Below are 20,157 nucleotides of genomic sequence, written 5' to 3'. Positions count from 1 at the left end.
ACCGAGGTCAAAGAAGTGGCTGGAGAGGCCGAAAAATGGCCAAATAAACTCGGAATCTCACCGGATTTCCTCAAGCCTGTGTTTGGGCGCGGATTTTCGTGAAACGAAACTTAGGTTTAAGTTCATGGAATAGTGATGGTGAATGTGATGATGTTTTGGTGGTTGGTAGCCGATGAAGGGTGGTGGTGGCGTTGGTCTAATCTTAGGGTAGGTTGAACGACAAAGAGATGGGGAGAGAGTGGGGGAGAATAAGGAAAAAGTGAGAGAAAATGAGTGAAATGAGAGAGAGAGAGAAAGAGTTGAGCAATGTGAGGGAAAGAGATAGGGGGACACAAAGGCATAACATAAAACATTTCCAAACAAATTGTGAAATTACCAAATTGCCTTTACATTTGTATTTTGTAAAATCTTCTTTGTAACTCTGAATTTTGTTCTGCTTGCGTCCACACATTCGTAGGGGCGAGCACTATGAGACTACTCTAAAAGAATAAGTCATTTCCCTATGTGTATTTGAGTTTGGGTCAAGCCCAAACAATAAATGAATTAGGCATTAAGCTTAATTAGAAAATAGAAAAATAAATGGGCCAACTTTCTTGCTTGTTAAACAAGTCCAACAAGTAAACTAATAGTACCACAATCAGCAGCTAGCAATACTGATAACGCACTGCTGTCTTGATACAAGTTGCGGATAAAAAGTTTGTTACACGTTCAATTTACGTGTCATTCGCGCTAACGTGTTCATAAGGACACGTACAAGTCAAAAGGACTTATATGTCCGCATAGGATTTCCACATAGCCCACCAGGGGCACTTTCGTGATTTCACAGTGTTTGGAATAAAGTACAATAATTTTTACGACGGAATGTAACACTTATAACGACTTCAAATTGACCGTTAATTATGTGAAATCTAAGCACATAAATGGCTAAAGATCCTTCATGCATTGATTATTAATGATCGCCTATAAACAATTGATTTTAAGATTCCACTAACCTAAAATCACACGAAAGCAAAGAATATTCTTATAACTTCCTTAACGGTCATTCAAATTAACGGTTAATGCTTGTGAAATCTCCACACATAAACAATTAAAGACCGTTTATGTACTAATGATTAACAATCGCCCTATAAGCAATTGATTTTAAAATTCTTCTAACCTTATAACACAAATTGACAAACACAATATTCTTATAACTTCCTCAACCATCATTCAAAGTAACTATACATTTAAACCTAAATACATATATCAATAATTAACAATCGTTACATAAACCACCATTTCCAATCCTAAGATTCTTTTCCAAGGAAAAAAAGAAAACCCTTGGAGGAATAAAAAGAAAAGAGTTTTCGTAATTGAGAAATAGTTTTCGGTTTCCATGAATGGGCGAAAGTACCCTTTCCGCAGGAACAGTGATCCTACAGAAAATCCTGTAACCCCCTACCCCACAAGCCGCACAGGATGAAGTCGTAGTACAGGGGGGCAAAATCGTCCATCAAAATCGATAAAAGGCCGTCCTTCCGGTCGGAGCCGGCTTCTCTAGTTTTCCTTTTCCCCCTATAAACCGTTTTCTTATTCCATAACTCCACCACCAACCGCCCTCCCTCCCCCCTCTCTCTCTCCTCTTTCTCTCTCTATATCTCTCGCACACGAAAACGAAGATACAAAAATTTCAGAAAATATTATAAAAACCAATTTTTGCTGTAATTGAAGAAAATAGGCCTCTTCCGTGTATCAGTCTCTTCTTCCTACAGAGGTTTGTGTTTATCCTTTTTTTTTTTTTTTTTTATACTGTTCTATAATTTTATTTTTTTTTTTTGGATTAATGTGTGTTGATTTTTGTGTTTGTTTGTATATATGTGGATTTGTTTAAGCATTTGTATTGAGTGTGTGCGTTACTTTGCCATTGAGATTTGGGGTTGTGATTGTGCAGAGGAAGTCAAGGGAATGCGGTTTTAGGGTTCTCTCTGTGCCCAGACCCAGACTTCTTTGGCTGATGTAATTTTTTAATTGGGAATGGGAGGCAAAGTTATGGTTTGATTTTCAGGTGCATTGTATTGGGTAGGGGGTAATTTTTTGTGGGGTTTAATTTTTTATTTTTTTGATTGATCTTATGTGGTTTATATAATGTTTGAGTTAATGGGTAAATTTGTTTAACATAGGATGGCTTGTGGAAATTCGATTTTAGTCGAGGGTCTTTTGTGTGAGCATGTCACCGAGCAGCAGATGGGCTCAGAGATCTTGGTGCAATCTGTTCCTGAGCAGCCATCCTGCTTAGAGCCTTTACTTTATTCAGATGTTCAACATGCCAGTGTACCAGATGGGGCTCCGGAATTGTCTAGGAATGACAATGTTGGTTGTGTGAACTCTGGTGAGGTTATAGAGTCGTGCAAGGTTAATAGAGATGGTTTGGTGGGTGAGTGTGTGAATGCCAGTGATTTGGAATTGCGAAGTACGTTGAGCGGAGAATGGAGGCTCAATAGGTGTTGCTCGACTGAGAGTCAGAGTAATGTTGACGGTTCCAATAGCGAAAGTGACTGGACGTGCTTGAAGGAAGGTGGGCCTCAACTTGAGGATGGATCTGCTGCTTTAGTTGGGGTCTGTGAAATCCCTTTGGAAGTCATATGTCAGACTGGATCATCAGGAGATGGTGTCCAACAGGATGAGCAGAGAGATGATAAGAGTTTTAGTTCTCTCTATTCTAAAGAGGTTATGGAAGTTACGGAAGAGATTCTTTATCTTGAGATAAAGAATGATATCTGTGAACCAGTATCTCCTTTGCAGGGTATTGAAATTCCCTCAGAACCAGCAGAAATGGAGGCTTGCAGTAGTCCCCATAAAGAAGAGAAGGGTTTCAACATCTTAGCTGGTCCCTCTTTGGAAGCTGCGTATAAGGAGAGTGTTGTTTCCAGTGGGATAGAAGCTGATTTGTGCAACAGGACATCACCTGCACGAGATGTTGAACTGCATTCAGAAGTATCATTTGCATGTGATTTAGTGCCTAATTGTGACTGTAAGAATGAGCAGATGGATGATAGTGGTGTTAGTGGTCTGAGCAGCCTCTCTACTGAAAGAACTACAGAGGTTGTTGAGATGACAAGTAATGTTGATACATGCACTCAAATATTTCCTTTGCAAGGTTTTGAGAGGGCCTTGGAAGATTTACATATGCCTGATTTACTGGGTAGTTGTGCCCAACAGAATGATCAGAGTAGTGATAAAATTATTGACGGTTCCTTGGTAGAAAGGTCTATAGAGATTCTGGAAAAAAACAGTGATGTTATGACAGATGTAGAGGCTGTAATTCCCATGCAAATATCTCCTGTAAAAGTTGATGTCCACTATTCTAAGGAAGGTCCCTCCAAAATAGCTTCCAACTGCATTATTGAGAACTCTGTTTCTATGCAGTCATGTCAAACCTTAGGGATTGCCGATAAAAGTGTCAGTAGGCTCTCTACTGATATGGTGGTTGTTATGAAAAGCAATATTAATGAAATATTGCCTCCAGAGGGTTGCCAGGGGGCCTTTGAAGGTTCACATGTGTCAGATTCACCGAGTGTTTGCACTCAAGAGAATGGCCTGAGGAACGATAAGGTTATTGATTTTGCGTCTTCTGGAAGGGTAACAAAATTTTTGGAACAGAAAAGTGATGCTACAAACAACATGAAGTTTGAAATTGGCACCCAGATATCACTAATGGAGGAAAAGGTCTCCAATCTAAAGGAATGTTCTTGTGGACTATCCCCCTACAGTATTCATGAGAAGTCTGTTTCTCTGAAATTGTTTCAATCTTTTGATGCTGTCAACAATGGCTCTTCTGAGAGTGTGGATGTGCCAGATAAGAATGATTCCCCTGGTAATGTTGATTCTAGCATTTCATTTGACCGTTCTGGAGAGAAATACCATGAAGGAAATGATAATGTCAAAGTTGGTTGTTTTGCTAAAACCAAATGTCCTGACATTGTAGCATTGTCTTCTCGAAGGAGTGGCCGAAGTCGCAAGACTCAGACAAAAAGGGCCCCAAGGAAAGGCAGAAGCACATCCAAAGAGTTGCAACCACTTGGAAGCCTTGACACTGTCTTCAAGGCTGCTGGAAGGAAGAGAAGCTGCCTTTCCAAACCAGCTCGTTCTTCTGTATGGGGACTATTAGGGAGTGTAACACAATCTTTTGAAGAGAGTAACAGGCTTGAGGTCAGTCAAGGTAAGAATCAAGGATCACAGAAACGAAGGAGTGGACAACGGAATCAGAGTGGTGCTGGTGGAAATTCACAAGGGTCTAGGGGTACAAGCTGTGCTTCAACTAATCGTGTTCGCTTGAAGGTTAAAGTGGGGAAAGAAGTCTGTAAAAGTTCTCTCTACATCACAGTATCTGAGGTTGTTGATACCTCAGCATCAGCAAATTCTGTTAAAAAAGGGAATGGCAATGAGGGTAATTGGAAAAATGCAACTGTTGGGGAGGATAGAACTTATCTGGATGCTCCTGTTATGGATGTTAATCTGGCTAATAAGGACTTGGAGAGTGTTGTTCTCACAGAGAATTCAGCTGAAGATGTTATTGATAATTTTCGTGGGGTTCCATCTCATTCAGTTGCTATATCTTCAGGAGGATCAGTTGGGACTAGCTTTACAGATCCTGGAACTTCACCTGATTCGGAAATTATCAATATGGTTCCAGATGCAGATGTTCAGGCAAGACCGCAAGAAGATTCTCATGGTAATGTTTTAACTTCTGACAATGTTTTTGCTGCTTCTGGATACTTTAAGAGAGGAAATAAGAAGCATAAAGTCCCTCATGGGAAAAATTGTGTTTGGGAAGGTGATAAACTGTATTCAGCAAGCATGAATAAAGAAATGCAATCAGAACAAGATGGGTGCAGGCAAAGTCAGGATTTTTCCCCTAGTGAGATACTCACTTCATACACCTGTGCAAATGCTTCAAGCAACTCATCAAGTGATAAGGAATCATCTTTGGAAGCACTGCGCTTGTCAGGAGAAATTGACCATGGAATTTCTAGAGATGTTCTTAGAGTGGAACTGGGTGCAGATAATCTTGATGTGGGCTTAGGATTACCAAAATCACAATCCTCAAAATCTAAGGGACTGAAGCCTCCCAAGGGCAGGTCCAGAGGCTGTGACTCAGCAAGCAAGAAGGGTAATGCTCATAGACTGACGGAAAACAGGAAAAAGTCTGCTAACAAGAAGAAAGTCATGATGAAGGCTGATGGGGATCAGGTTTCATGCAAAGTGGAAAGTCTCCTAGAATCAGGTACTTGTTTGTTAATGTTAACAAAATGTTTAAGCATGTCTTCTATATATTACTATGTCATCCTCTTCATCATACCACTTTTTTTTTTTGTTTTTTTTGTTAAATATATACACGCTTGAGCTGATTTTACATGCATGTATGGTGTAGGAGATCACTTAGCGGACAACAATAGGAAAACCGACTCTGTTAATGATGCTGAATGCATAGGTGTTCCCAACTTGGACATGGTACCTGTTGACTTAGATAAGCATTATTTACCACCTCGTAATGCTTGGGTGCTCTGTGATGATTGTCATAAATGGAGGCGTATACCAGCTGAACTTGCAGATGTTATAGATGAACAAAAGTGCACATGGTAAGCCATTCATTTTTCATTTAATCATGTAGAAGCCGTTTAAGGATATATATTTCGTTATTGTTTTCCAATGTTTGTGCAGGATCATTAGAATTTAGCCTGTTGATGTTGTATTTATAACAATGGTTTAATATATTAGGCTAAGTGGCATTGGTTTACTTATAAATAAAGGGGTATTTGACCCATTATGATCATTTTTGTTGATTGCAATGCTTATTGATTTATTTTCTGTCCTTACTTTATGCGTTGACATAGTTAAATTTTGTCAACTTATAATTTATGTAGAGAAATGTGTGGTTTGTTCCTAGTATAGTTATAGTCTCTAATATATTATATGGGGTATGCATGGCATGGCAAATATTACTGCTGTTAAGATTATTCCATGGACTTCAAATCTAATATTATCCTCATTTTATTAATGTTTGATTTCAACTTGAAGGACCTGTAAAGATAACAAGGATGAAGCCTTTACTGATTGCTCAATCCCTCAAGAGAAGTCAAATTCTGAGATTAACGCAGAGTTGGATATATCAGATGCCTCAGGTGATGAAAATGCATCCGGCACCCGATCAAAGTACAAAGAATTGGAATGTCGGCGTCCAACAGGCATGTGCAATCTATTTGTGATAGAATAAGATTGGGTTCAGCTTCTTATACTCTCTCTCTCTCTCTGTCTCTCTCTCTCACGCACACACGCGCGTTCATGCTCACACACATTCAAAATTTACATATACTGAGGATTAAAGTTCTGACGCTTATCTTGCTTTCAATTCCTTGCAGTTTCTCAACAGAATGTTGCAAGCATAAAAACTAATCAGTTCCTTCACCGTGGCCGTAAAACTCAGAATATTGACGAGGTTTATACATGACTTTAAGTTTTTACGTAACCTGATTAGTTAGTATTTTATGTCTCTTGTCATGCAATCAATCTGAGTATATTTGAGGGGAAAAGAGTAACCCTCTGAATTCCCTGGTGACAGTACTAAACGAGTGGACTTATTTCATATGGGAAATGGCTCACACTTGGATAAGTATCATATACATTGCTGGTCAAAGCCTTGGTTGAATAGAAACTATCATATGGAACTGACATGGGGCTCACTGCCCCCAAATTATATTTGAATTCCGCTGACCATACCCTATATATTGAAAGCCTATCATCTGTTATCTGAAAAAAGCATGAATGTCTACAAAGGCTCTTAATCATAAATCTGCCTTCATCAGTAACCTTTGCTGTAAAAATATGATGTTGTGACTTTTCAAACCAGCGTACATGGTTTTCCTAATTTGTTTATGTTTCATTATTTTTCAGATAATGGTTTGCCATTGCAAACCACCTTCAGATGGCCAGTTGGGTTGTGGAGATGATTGCCTGAATCGAATGCTTAATATTGAATGTGTTCGAGGAGCCTGTCCATGTAGAGACCTTTGTTCAAATCAGCAGGTATTTTTTTATTTTTATTATAGAAAATTTTGTGTTGTTGTATAAATGAAATGTTTTAGTTAATGTATCTCTTTACAGTTCCAAAAACGCCGATATGCCAAACTAGAGAAGTTTCGAAGTGGAAAGAAGGGTTTCGGGCTCAGGTTGCTCGAGGATATATTTAAGGGGCATTTTCTTATTGAATATGTTGGAGAGGTAAATCGACAAACTTTAGTCTCTTTTCAACTTTGGCTTAGCTAATGCAGTTGTGAATCTAGTATAGGTATTTAAAATTTCAGCTATTTTGGTCAGTAATCAAAGCTAAGTTTGTGTTTTTAGTTTTTACCCAGCTTTGGTTTATGCCTCTCACTTGAATCTCTGTCAAGGTTTTTGTTTCCATTACTCTTCTGTGGTATACTGATGCATTGCTTGTGCAGGATTTTAGAGTATAAGAAAACTCACCAATTTATGAGATAACTCGAAAACAACATTATAGAATAAGGCACAAAGCTTATTTCTTCCTTCAGTTCAGCAGAGAGAACTGATCTTGAAGCGTTCTATGAGAACAAATTCTAGTCCAGATCTATGAGTGGATTGGCGGATTCCTGTGAGGGCTTATGTAATTGTTATGCAAACAAAAAAGAAGTAAAATTTGATTATTGCTAAAGCATTAAAACATTACACGGTGTTTTCAACTTTGCTCTTCTGCTCTAATTGTTGGTTTCGGTGTTTGATTGTGCATATTGGCATGCTTGTGTTATGTATGATTATATGTATCTAAGATCCTTTAATAAGCAGGTGCTTGATACAAATGCTTATGAGGCACGACAAAAACAGTATGCTGTGAAGGGTCACAGACATTTCTACTTCATGACATTGAATGGCAGTGAGGTTTATATCTTTCCTGATTTACGCTTACATCTACCTTTTCCTTCTGATCTTTTATCAGCAAACTTGCAGTTAGCGTGGAAGTTTAACTTGCTAAAATGTTGCATTTTATTTTGCTATTCATGAGTGTTCTTTTATTTCAGGTAATAGATGCATGTGCAAAGGGAAATTTGGGGCGTTTCATTAACCATAGTTGTGATCCTAATTGTCGCACAGAAAAGGTGAAGTCACTTTTCTGCAATTACATTCATTTTGTGTATGTACAAGCTATGGTAAAGATTGAAGTTTAGGGGCAGGGGTTTGGACATGAGATTTGGAAGTAACCATTTCAGTTATCCTATTACCTTGGAAAGTTATACCTGAAATTGGGCTTTCAATTTTTTGTTTTCCTGCTTTTGTAATGTATTACATGACCTCATTTTATGTGCTGGTTGCTTTAAGTGTAATCCTTGGGAAGCTGCTCGTGGGTAATTTACTTTTACTCGTTTCTTCCTTCTAAACTTTTTTTTATTTCTATTTTCAACAGTGGATGGTGAATGGAGAGATTTGTATAGGACTATTTGCATTGAGAGATATAAAGAAGGTATGCTTATACCTTACAGAATTACTTCCGTCCCCGTAATGTTTTGAATGCTTGAATTGCACCATAAGTCATAACTGTAACTCACACGGCTTACAACCCTTTATGAGCTGGAAAAATCAGTTTTTAGTTTTCAGTTTATTTACTATATACTATTTAATTTGAACATGACTTAAGGGCAGCTGCTTATAAGTTGCATTTTATTCATCTATAGAACCGGCATTTGCTGACCTTTCTGTTTTGAAATCTGTAGGAGATAGAAGGTTGACCTAGGTCAGGGTAGTGTATATGCTGTACATTTTAGGGACTTTACTTTATCATATCCACTCTTAAGCATGCTATTCATGAAAATTAATCCAGATCTACACTGTGGTATGTAATTTTAGGGTTAAAGCTTTTTACTGGTCACTTCTTGGAGAATTTATTATTTCAGCACCCTTGTCGACTCACCAATTGCTCTTACACAATTGACAATTTTATTTCTGTCCTTAGTCTAAATCTAGTTGTCTGGAAAGATTATATTTTATGGTAGCCTTTTGCCAAATCATTTAGTTATCCTTTTAGCAAGTGTCCAATTACTAGTGTTCTGTAGATATAATTTAAGTGAAAAAGGATCTAAAATTAAAATAATCCATAAGGAAAACAAAAATCGCCTTGAATTTTTGGGTTATTACTAGCAGCCTATTTCCCTGCATTTGCTTCTGAAGCTGTAATTTTTAGCTATATTTTTTCTTTTTCAATGCCGTGTGTTCATAATCGCCGTTCTGTATATATTGACCCATATAACTGTATTTCAGGGTGAAGAGGTTACATTTGACTACAACTATGTAAGGGTTTTCGGAGCTGCTGCCAAAAAATGTTATTGTGGTTCATCTGTATGCCGGGGTTACATAGGCGGTGATCTTCTTGATACTGAAGTCATTGTTCAAGATGATTCAGATGAAGAATATATGGAGCCCGTAATGATTCCAGAAGATACTGTATCTGAAGATAGGTCTGACAATACGTTGCCTGCAAATAAAGTAATTGATGATTCAATAATTGCTATTGGGGAATTGGAGTATTCCACACAAAAAGAGGAGTCTGTGAATCGATCTGATTCACTTGTTTATCACATACACTCTCCATTGGAATTGAAGCACTCAAGACAGAAATTACCATCTTCTGTCCAACCAGTTGAAGCTTCCCAACAAACAGAAGATGTAGCTAGTATACCCATGCCTGTTATTGAGCAGGAAATTTTTGGAGAAAAGGAGAATACAGAAAAATCCTCAAACTCCTTTGAAAGACTAGAGACTACTACGACAAAAGTGCTTAGCAAATCATTATCTGATGGGACTGACGGTGACCGGAAGTCCAAGTCTGGTACTATTGAAGCTGGACAGGTTCCTTCTAAAGTGCGTTCTAATGTGAAAACTTCCAAATCATCCAGTTTTGTGAAGAAAAGCAAAGTGAAGATTACCCCAAATGGTAACAAAATTCAAGCGACAGCCACCAAATCTCACGTGCTATCTATCAAGCCCAAACGATTAACAGAAGGTTCAGGTTGGGGATTCTTTTCATCTTGTTTTCTTTAAAGTTAGAAGTAAGGGATACATTGATTGATTGAGGCTTGATGCAAATGGTTGCAGTTGAGGAGAAGCTTAACGAGCTGTTGGATGGCGAAGGAGGGATAAATAAACGGAAAGTAAGTAGTAGCTTGGAAGCTAATATGCTTCATTTTGTGGATTCCTCGTCATATATTATGCTATTCTGCATTTATGTGCCTGTATATTATCATAATACACCTTTCATTGTTTGGCTTTATTAGTCAAATCATGTGTGGTGGTCTCTCTGCTATTGAGCACACTGCATCCCAATTTCTTTTCAATGTCATTTTGAAGCATATGCCTTTGTGAAGCATTTACCCTTGACAGCTTTTTCTCCTTTGTCTCTTATATTGGTAGTTTATATATGGTTGGTATTTCTTACAGGATTCCACTAAAGGCTACTTGAAGCTTCTGATCCTTACTGCAGTATCAGGTGATAGTGGCAGTGGGGAAGTAATTCAGAGGTATATTGAAATTTTTTACTTCATATTGTTGCCTATGTTGTAGTATTAGCCACTTTTCAAGCTTCATTTATTGTCATTGAGGTGAAGTGTTTAGTTAACAGTTCTCCATTAAAGTCATTCTTCTCTTTTGCAGCAATCGAGATCTTTCTATGATCCTTGGTGCGCTTTTGAAAACAAAGTCACGGATGGTTTTGATTGATGTAATAAATAAAAATGGTGCGTACCCTCTCTTTTGTCGCATGGGTTCCCCTTTTGTCGGTGTCAAATGAATTAATTTACTGTGCCCCCATTTGCTTCAAATTGATGAATATTGTTTTTTCTTAGGTTTGAGAATGCTGCACAATGTAATGAAAAAATACAGAGAAGACTTCAAAAAGATACCAATCCTCCGGAAGCTTCTGAAGGTGTTTGCACTGAAAACTGTTTTAGTTATATAGTATTTTTTTTTTTTTTTTTTTTTTTTTTTTACACTCCAGCTGCAAAATTGCCCATGTTTTAAGTATTAGCTCTCTCTCTCTCTCTCTCTCTCTCTCTCTCTCTCTCTGTGTGAGTGTCTTCAGGGATTCAAGAAAAAATGTGATAAAGAGAACAATTCTTTATAAATATTTTGGTATTCAGCAGACTGCTGACTAATATTATTTTCGCAGGTCCTAGAGTATTTAGCTATGAAACAGATACTTACATCGGATCATATTACTGGAGGTCCTCCCTGTGCTGGAATGGAGAGGTAATTATTTGTTTCATCATTAAATTTGTTTATTGATTTGGTATAATCACTTTGCTCTTTTTTTCTCCTTTGTTGGGTTGGCATTTTTGACACTGGAAGTTGGTTTTGGATTCAACTGATGGCATCATTTGGAAAAGGTTTTCCAGTTGCTTTGTTGTTTATGTATGGACGCACTTCTGATATTGTTACTACATGGTTGGGGAATCTTTAACCTAATTTTTACATAAATCACTTTTAATGATGGATCTGCTTTGTACAAGGCAGGTTTACTGTCGATTATGCTGTGCTATTTTTGGGAACATTTAACTTTGTGATATATTTGGTCCCAAGACTCGGCTCAGTTGAATGCTTCCAGCTGTTCAGTTTTTTTCCTGCAAATTGATATCAGTGCTCAAACTTAATTCAAGTAAATATTATCTCTTGGTAATGTTGTTTATTTCTGATAATTGTGTTTCTCTGCAGCTTTATGGAGTCAATGCTGTCACTGACGGAACACGAAGACAGACAGGTCTACTTTAGAAAAATCTTAGATTACTTGATTATCTAGTTTGTTATCATCTTTATCAAAATAGTTGCTTATGCGGGCTTCATTTGATCTTCTCTGTCATATGTTGATGCTTAATACATTGACGAATGGATATAACCTCCGAGTCTGAATCAGTTGAGGATTCTACAGGTCCACCAAATAGCACGGAATTTTCGAGACAAGTGGATTCCCAGACCTTTCAGAAGACATGGCTATGTAGACAGGATTGATAGCAAGATGGAATTTAACAGAGGTTCAAACTGCAATAGATTTTCTGCATCACATGATAATTGGCGTGATCAAAGTGGAAGGTCTACTGAAGCTATAGATAGTGCCAAACAATCAATGGTCTCAACAACTTCTGTGAGTACAGGTGTCCAGGAGGTCTCTTCCGCACCTTGTTTGGGTGGTTGCCCTACCAGTGAGACAAAAGTTCGCAAGCGTAAAAGCCGATGGGATCAACAGGCAGACCCAGATTCAAGTTTACTTCAGAACAAAGAACAGAAGAGTGAGTCTGGATTGTGTAGACAGTTAGCACCTAGTCCATCTCCTGGGATAGGTGAAATGGCATTGCATCTGGAGAGGGTGAGTGGAGAAGATGGAACTTGTTCCAGCAGTGTGCATGGTAACTGTCAGCAAAATGATGGAACAGAGATAAACCTTGACGATATTCCTCCTGGGTTTGATGCCCCTGCGATTTCATCTGTTGCTTCATCATCACTTTGTCCTTTGAGGTGTGCTGCCCCAGCGGTAGGGCATCCACAGGAGAAATTTGTTTCTCGCTTGCCCGTCTCATACGGAATTCCCGTATCTGTCATGCAGCAATATGGGACACTCCAAGCTGAAACTGTAGAGACATGGACTGTTGCTCCTGGGATACCTTTTCATCCTTTTCCACCATTGCCCTCGTTTCCCCGTCAGAAGAAAGGCCCTTCACCTTCTCATACCGTCAATCATGTGGCAGTTAGTCAGCCTGCGGAAGGAAAACATGACAGGTGCGTTCCTGCAACATCTCTCTCTAATGAAAGCATTCCTGGCACAACCGGTGCCAATCAGGCAGAGTTTAGCATTCCATGTGCAAACAACCAATATACATCTAAGCGGCCAAGAGGATTCTCAAATGATTTGGGAAGGAGATACTTTAAGCAGCAGAAGTACTGGAATAATAATAATAATACAAAATTTGGACCGCCATCTTTCGGCGACAGAAATGGGTTGGGGTGCAACGGAAACAACTCTGGAGGTAGAACAAACGGCGGCATAGGTGTAGGAAATGTAGCGAATGAGCATAGGAGTTCATATTATGCCAATGTCAATCAGCATCCACAACACCATTAATCAACATTCTTTCATAGGGTGAGGCTGCTTAGCTTATTTGCCTTATACCTCAACGTTTTCCCCAATTCTTTTTCCTCTGTTTTTCGGGTTTATTTAATCTAAATATTTATTCGATATTCAAGTCTCGGAGTCGAAGTTCATGAAAAAATTGCTCCTGTATGGTGAAGTGCTCTTGCGAATATTCATCTGTCGACTCACACCTCGAAGAGGTAAGCAATTTTTATTTAACATTCTCATAGTGATATATGTTTTAAGAGAAATGAAATGACTTGATTAATGTTCTCCATGATGTTCAATTTTAGTTTTAAATTTGACTTAGTTATCTGGTTAGTTTATTGTGTTACTGGATGTTGATTAAGTTCCGTGCATCTTGAACACCAAGGTGGCGGTGTAACAAAGTTACTTTAAGGGAAGTTCGATATCAAATTATTGCTCAACTCCGATTGCCCGTTACAGGCGTAAAAAACTTGTGTTTTGGTTGAAATTTGGACCGCTGTTCATTACCATGTTTTTGCTCGCTCTTTTGATACAAATCTAAAGTGAATTCTGAAATCGATCAGAGAGTGTTAGTGAAGTGTGTAACGTCCTGAATGATCTCGATGGTGTTGTAAATGATATGGTGCCCGTTCTGGAAAACCGGAAGTTTTGCGCTCGGATTCATCCTGAAGAATGAAGCATCCATGTTCTTGCCTGTCACAGAATTGACATGGAAGGATGTGTAATCAATGCCTTTTTACTCCAAAGCAAGCCTCACTCTTTGGCTGTCCAATGAGTAAGGATGGTGATATAACTGCATCGTTAAGGAACCGAGCTCTTCTGTTTCGCCTTTCGATTAGTTAAAACGTAATCAAAAGCGAAACTTTGAACGATGCGTGATGTAAGTAGATGATATTTGACACCAGTTTTCTTAGCAGACAGGTAAATTAGTTGTGCAAATTGCTTTTTTATTTTTCCAACTACGGAAATTTACAAACAAACCAAGCTTGGATTTCACTTTGACATTGATTCTAACCAACGAAATCAGTGGCAGAGCCAGCATGGGTTATTGGTTGATATTATGACTTATTATTGAAAAATTGGGATCTTTTGATATGAGTCCAATTTTATAAGCCTATTTTGAATGGAATCCACTAATATTACATAAGTATAAGTGGGGGTTAATAAGTACAACAATCATCCATATCAGCAATTAAAATGCACATAATTTATAAACAAAATTACAACAATTGCCATTAAATGGTTTATCAAGTCTCTTGCAGATGAATTACAACCCAAATTAATCTCATTTTTTATTCAAAACCTTATCCTCCTATCTCTCAAATTGCTTTGCGTATCCAGCGGAATCTAAATTTTGAATTCTAAATCCGTATGAAGATATGAAAGCTATAAATTTTCTCCCAGTATATGATGAAAACAGAATGGGCGAATATTTGATTCGGGTTTCCTGGTATACTTGGAGAACAGGTATTGCAACTTCTCGGAAGATTTCAATTTCATACATGGTCATGTGGTTTTGTTTTTCTAATTTTTTGGTTTGGTGATTTGGGCTTTGTTTTTGCAGTGTTCGTTACCTGGATAACAGGTATTACACTCCCTCGATTTCAATAGCAGTATTTGATAACAGGTGCTACCGTATCTTTGCTCTAAATTTCTTCTTTTCTTTTTTTTTTTCACTTGAATTGTTTGAGATTTTAGAGTTTGACGACAGGTATGAATTGGTGGCCAGTGTTTACGACGCATTAGTGAAGGCTTGTACTAGTTTGAAATCGATTAGGGGGGTTAAGAGGGTTAATAATTACATTATTAGTAATGGGTTTGAGTTGGATCAGATACAAAAAACAGGGTGCTGCTTATGCATGTGAAATGTGGGATGATGATTGGTTCAATTTGTTTCTCTAGTTTTTTGGTATGCTGCTTTGGCTTTTTACTTTTGTGGTGTTTGATACCTAGATTACAGGTACTATAGTTCATCTTTAATAATTGGTGTTTTAGTATTTGGAACTTTAATAATTGGTAGTTTAAATTGAGACATCATTTATCTTGTAGAGTTACTTTAGGATAATTAGTACAGATTGTTAAATTAGTCTCTTTTTAACATTACTTATATAAACATGATATGTAGTTTGGCTTGATATGTTATCATTTGGGTGTTATTTAGTATGTTTTGGAATAATCATGCTTATAGCAGACTTTGTATTACTTGTAGACGAAGATGTTTTGCAAGGAGAGAAAAAAAAAAGATAAGCCTGGATTACAGGTCTGACTTTTTGAAGTTTCGTCGCATTATGGAAGAAATGAGACATAGTGTTACAAATGCGCATCTTGAGTTAATGAATCATACACCATTCGGGAGGTTGTTCAAAGTGTACCACAAGAAGTTGATCATTGATGGTGTTTGCCAAAAATGTGATGCAAATATTGTGTCTATATTGAAGTAATATACATGTACAACTAATTGTGAATGTCTACACAAATATGTTGGTTAAATTTTACCACATACTTGTTATAAAAAATGGTTGTTGGTAATTTTCCTACATGTTAGGTAGTTTAACAACTTATGATTGCTTGTCATATATAGGTTTGATTTGGAAGGTTTAGTAATGATATCATAATAAATAAATATATAGTCTTCACAGATTGCATAAGCCATATGACATATACGTAGATAATGGAAAAAGGAAGAATATGAGTAAGCTAAAAAGTTGAAGGCATCATTTTATTACATTGATAAAAAAAATAAAATAAAAATTCAAATGGCAACGAAGATGTAAGCATCACCACACCTACTGCACTTGTTGGGGCGTGCTTCTTCCCCAATAGATTTTAGTCTTTTAACTTTTGGTCTACCTGGGGGCCTGTGTGTCAATGGGGGTTCTATCCTATGTCCAGGATATAGTGTGATGCAGGATATGCAGAAGGTGGGAAATTTCATGTCAGGCCTTTGCTTGTACAAGTCGCACACCATTACCATGTTAAATCTATCTCGTCTGCCAAATCCAGGATTACAACCCCACAAACCTTATACATTCTTCCAAAGATATAACTATGAAAGTCATGATTATATGGATTACGGGAATTAAAGAGTACAATTTTCAAAGAGGTATAACATCAAACACCTTCGGTGCATTGGTTTTTTTGAATAAAAAGAGAAAGAAGCATATCAATGAGAGATGATAGAAAGGGATTAGGGGAATTAGGATAAAGTCTTCATGTAAAAATTCGCACAACAAACAACAATAAAGGAGAAAACAATTATAACATACTTGACTTGAAAATTAAATGGCACTCAATTTGTTGTGTTTTAGTCCTTTGATAGACGGAGAAGGTTGTGTATCGCCAAACCACGAAGGAAAACACACGACTCATAAAATTGTATCTAGAGAATAGGTCTCTTGAAAAAATCTGCACGTATAAAACACATCTAATTTGTATAGAAAGCTAAAAGTGATTAAGCCTTCCTTAAAAATAGATTGATAAGAAATTCAAATTTAAAAATTGTTATCAAGAAATTGGGGAGAAAGATGAAGGAAACTAATGAACAATGAATTTGAATGCTGATAAAAATTTAAAACATGGGAAATATATGAAGAACGTGCAAAAGTTACAGGAGGGTAAAATAGTAATAACAATGTCAAAAAATCAACCTAATCAGAAAAATTGCTTACATGGAATCCTAGTCATTAAAGTTAAGTCAAAAGTAACTAAAAATTGAACTAATCCTAATATTAGGCTATAAAATTAGACCTATTTCAAGTTTCCCCTTTTAAAATTCTGGCTACGCCAATGAAACAACCCAATTCAAGTACATAAAGTTTCACCACTTTAATCAATTCAAAAGACAAAACATATTATTTGAATTCAACAACAGCAAGCATTGAAAAAAAAACACCAGGAATTCAGATTCCAACCAAACCATGTCCATAACAACTCAAAATTCAAACTTCAAACTTCCCAAAATTCAAATTTGAAGCTCTCTAAAAACCCAATGGAGAAAACTATACACTTCACGAAACTAAAAATTCTCGAAAATTAAAAAAAATTAAAAAAAAAAAAAAAAAAAAAAAAACTAACTGGAAAATAAGACACCGATCAAAAATTCTAAAAATACAGTTAAACTAAAAACTAGTGTTTAAGATTTCTTCGATGTTTGATATTCCTTGGAAGTATTCAAAAAATTCAGAGAACATATGAAAATGAGGGTGAAGTCTAAACTTCACCTCATATCGGGAAAACATTTAGGCTAAAATCAATAGATATCACAAAGTTCTGATAAATATTGAAGAAACTCTTATATTTACCAATAATCCTTGAAGTTTTATTTTAAATTTTCATTAATTTCATCAAAAGCAAAGATATTTTATGAATTTACACATCGATATTTATACCGCTACCGATATTTTAAACACCGACCTCAATTAGAATTCTATAAATACAGTTAAACTCATAAGTTCATAACATATTTTAACTCTTTTCTTTCGCCCCACTCAAAAAAAATTGTCAACAAAAAAAACAACAACAATCTCATATAACATTGGCAACAAAAACATTAAACTGACAGTAAAAGACAGTGATTCAGAACTTACCCAGAAAAGCAGAAGATTTAATGGAAATTAAAAGACTATTTGGGTTGGGGAATTTGAGGAGTTTGTAGGAAGAAGAAGAAGAAACTCTCACTCTCCACTCTCCAGATGGATAAAGAACTGAAAAGGGTTTTTTTTATTTTTTTATTTTTTATTATTACTAGAAAGCTGTGAGAGTAAAAGGGCACAATCACAACTGGGAGTGGGAGGTACTGTAATCTATGCTTCCAGAAGTTCTAATTCGTTCGAAAGTGGAACCCAACTATTTGGTGTCTTACTCGCTCGAGTATAGCGAGATACGTGTACGTACTCGCGCTGTCTGGATGAGCACGCGTCTACCTGCACTTTTTCCCGGTTTACTTACTAGGTCATTCGCGCGGTCAACTTGTAATCTTTCTACCCGGCTGACTTTCACTCCGTTGTGAACTTTGTCCAACCTTTTACTCTTTTTTCTTTGAAAAAAAAAAAAGAAAAAGAAAAAGAAAATCGTTGATAAGTTACAGTTATCTATATTTCGAATCCAAAGATATTATAAGGAATTTTACCCTCTTTGTGACCATACTCAAGCAGACTCAATAGTTCGAAATATCGAACACGAGATCTCCCACATTTTTTTTTTGTTTATTAAAGAATTGCAATCAGCATTCTTACCTTTTTTTTTTTTTTTGCCAAGTACCCTTACAACCGGGCAATTTTGCTGTGATTTTTTACTCTTTTTTTCCTCTCCCTTCCTCTTTTATTGGTGGAGACCTCCTCTTCTTTTCTCTATTATTGAATAAATCATGACACTTTATTTCTTATAAAAACATAAAAATCATGACAAAAAGAAGAAGAAAATAATGCTTTTGTAATCTTTATAAAAGATTTTACAATACACTTGTAGTGTCACAATAAAGTTAAACTGTCACAATGAGAATAGTCAAAATTAGAGTTTACATGTCGACTCATCACAAATTATATATTAACATAATCATTTTCTATGGAAGTTAAACTTGAAACATATTTAAACTTGAGACATATGTCAACTAAGTAGAAAGAAATACGACTAGACCAAAAGATTGTTGGTAAAGAAAAATAAATCTTAATAGAAATCAATAACATGAAATTCTTACAAGTTCACAAATGCAATATTAAAACAGTTTTGAAGTACTGGGTTCCGGCACAAACCTGCAAAATTTGAAAGATATTTCTTGCCTGTGAAGAGCCCTGATTTGTTATAGCTTATAAAACAAAGATATTTCGACGATCTAGTGAACTTTGTAAGTTGAACAAAAGAAATAGGCTTAGGGTTTAAATATAGCATACTTTAGTGGTTATTAAGAGGAAACCAATTTGGGCATGTCCAAACCTTTCCTTTCCTGTAGACGAAGCCAATGTCATAATTAACAGGTTTGGGGATGCCCGAAAACAAGTAACCTCCTAATATTAGAAAAAATAAAAAGTAAAAACGTGTTGTGACCTATTTACTAACGGGAAAAGAGAAGGTGCGGTGAAAGTAGTGGAGAAATGGCTCAGGGCAATTGTAATGTGTTTCCCTTGTGCCAGTGCCACCTTTATTTATAGTAAACAATAAGAGAAAGAAATTTACTCTTCACTTGTAAGTGAGACGTTTTAGATTCGATCCTCGCGCAAAGGCGAATTTGAACCACATTATTGCTAGCCCATTGTGAAGCTAAGCCCATCTTCTCTCTTTTAATGTAGATCTAGGATTTATACAATCACTCTATGTCAATATTAATAAGTGTTATTATCCAAAATGGTCCCTGAGATTTACATGATCAGTAGAAATGGTCTTTGAGATTGAAAATCAATAGAAATGGTCCCTGAGATTGTCCACCATCCATGATTTTGGTCATTCCGTTAAAAACTCTTTGGGCAATTTTCAAAGCTTCGTAACTCAATCGATTCTTAATCAAATTTGACCTATAATATATCCAAATTAAGATAAGAAAGTGTAGAACAAGATTATACTTATTTGGAAGCCCAATGACTGTCGAATATGGCCGGAAAACAGCTTGAAAGGTGACTGATCCGCGGGAAAACTGGAAAACTTGCCGGAAACTGAGGTAACTTTAAACGTTTATAACTTCTTCAATACTCAACGAAATCGAGTGATTCAAAAACGAAAATCATACTTCTCGACGAGACAAAGAGAATGTTATCTTTCTTTACTGCTAAATCGCCGTGCTTTGGCAGGAAAAAGTTAGCCACTTTCGAGCCGTAGTCCGACCAAACAACGGCGAGTTAGCCTTCAAAAAGGTACCATTCTCTTCATCTTGTCAAGAAGTATTATTTTCATTTTTGAATCACTTGATTTCGTTAAGTATTGAAGAAGTCATGAACGTTTAAAGTTTACCCAGTTTCCGGCCAGTTTTCCAGTTTTTCAGCGGACCAGTCACCTTTCAGGCTATTTTTCGGCCATCT

At 36.7% G+C, this 20,157-nt stretch overlaps 1 protein-coding gene and 1 long non-coding RNA gene across 7 annotated transcripts; one reads left to right on the top strand and one right to left on the bottom strand.

Annotated features, from left to right (window-relative positions):
- Positions 1 to 1,538: 1,538 nt before the first annotated feature.
- LOC103952480 (histone-lysine N-methyltransferase ASHH2-like) lies at positions 1,539 to 13,435 on the top strand. 6 transcript variants are annotated; one of them, XM_048580525.1, is made up of 20 exons: positions 1,542 to 1,753; positions 1,931 to 1,995; positions 2,160 to 5,263; positions 5,411 to 5,618; positions 6,058 to 6,224; positions 6,399 to 6,475; positions 6,931 to 7,062; positions 7,141 to 7,257; positions 7,840 to 7,932; positions 8,073 to 8,150; positions 8,456 to 8,512; positions 9,307 to 10,054; positions 10,141 to 10,196; positions 10,483 to 10,562; positions 10,696 to 10,778; positions 10,887 to 10,966; positions 11,210 to 11,289; positions 11,752 to 11,797; positions 11,966 to 13,171; positions 13,276 to 13,435. In XM_048580525.1, coding segments are annotated over exons 2-19 (6,396 nt in total). In that variant the 5' UTR covers positions 1,542 to 1,753; positions 1,931 to 1,993; the 3' UTR covers positions 13,154 to 13,171; positions 13,276 to 13,435. The 6 variants fall into 6 exon arrangements, with proteins under 6 accessions (XP_048436486.1, XP_048436482.1, XP_009362343.2 ...); XM_009364068.2 differs by having other exon boundaries at positions 11,966 to 13,435; XM_048580528.1 differs by having other exon boundaries at positions 1,931 to 2,044; positions 11,966 to 13,435.
- A 2,387-nt stretch (positions 13,436 to 15,822) lies between these two features.
- LOC125475572 lies at positions 15,823 to 18,719 on the bottom strand. Its single transcript, XR_007256921.1, has 2 exons — positions 17,737 to 18,719; positions 15,823 to 16,555 (listed from the first exon to the last, which is right to left on the bottom strand). It is a non-coding gene; the product is annotated as an uncharacterized LOC125475572 (long non-coding RNA).
- Between the last annotated feature and the right edge of the window lie 1,438 nt (positions 18,720 to 20,157).

This window comes from the organism of the source record quoted next, unplaced genomic scaffold (genome assembly GCF_019419815.1).
Source record: "Pyrus x bretschneideri cultivar Hongxiangsu unplaced genomic scaffold, Pyrus_bretschneideri_v1 Contig15, whole genome shotgun sequence".
NCBI classification, from domain to species: domain Eukaryota; kingdom Viridiplantae; phylum Streptophyta; class Magnoliopsida; order Rosales; family Rosaceae; genus Pyrus; species Pyrus x bretschneideri.
This window is presented reverse-complemented; position numbering and strand designations above follow the sequence as displayed.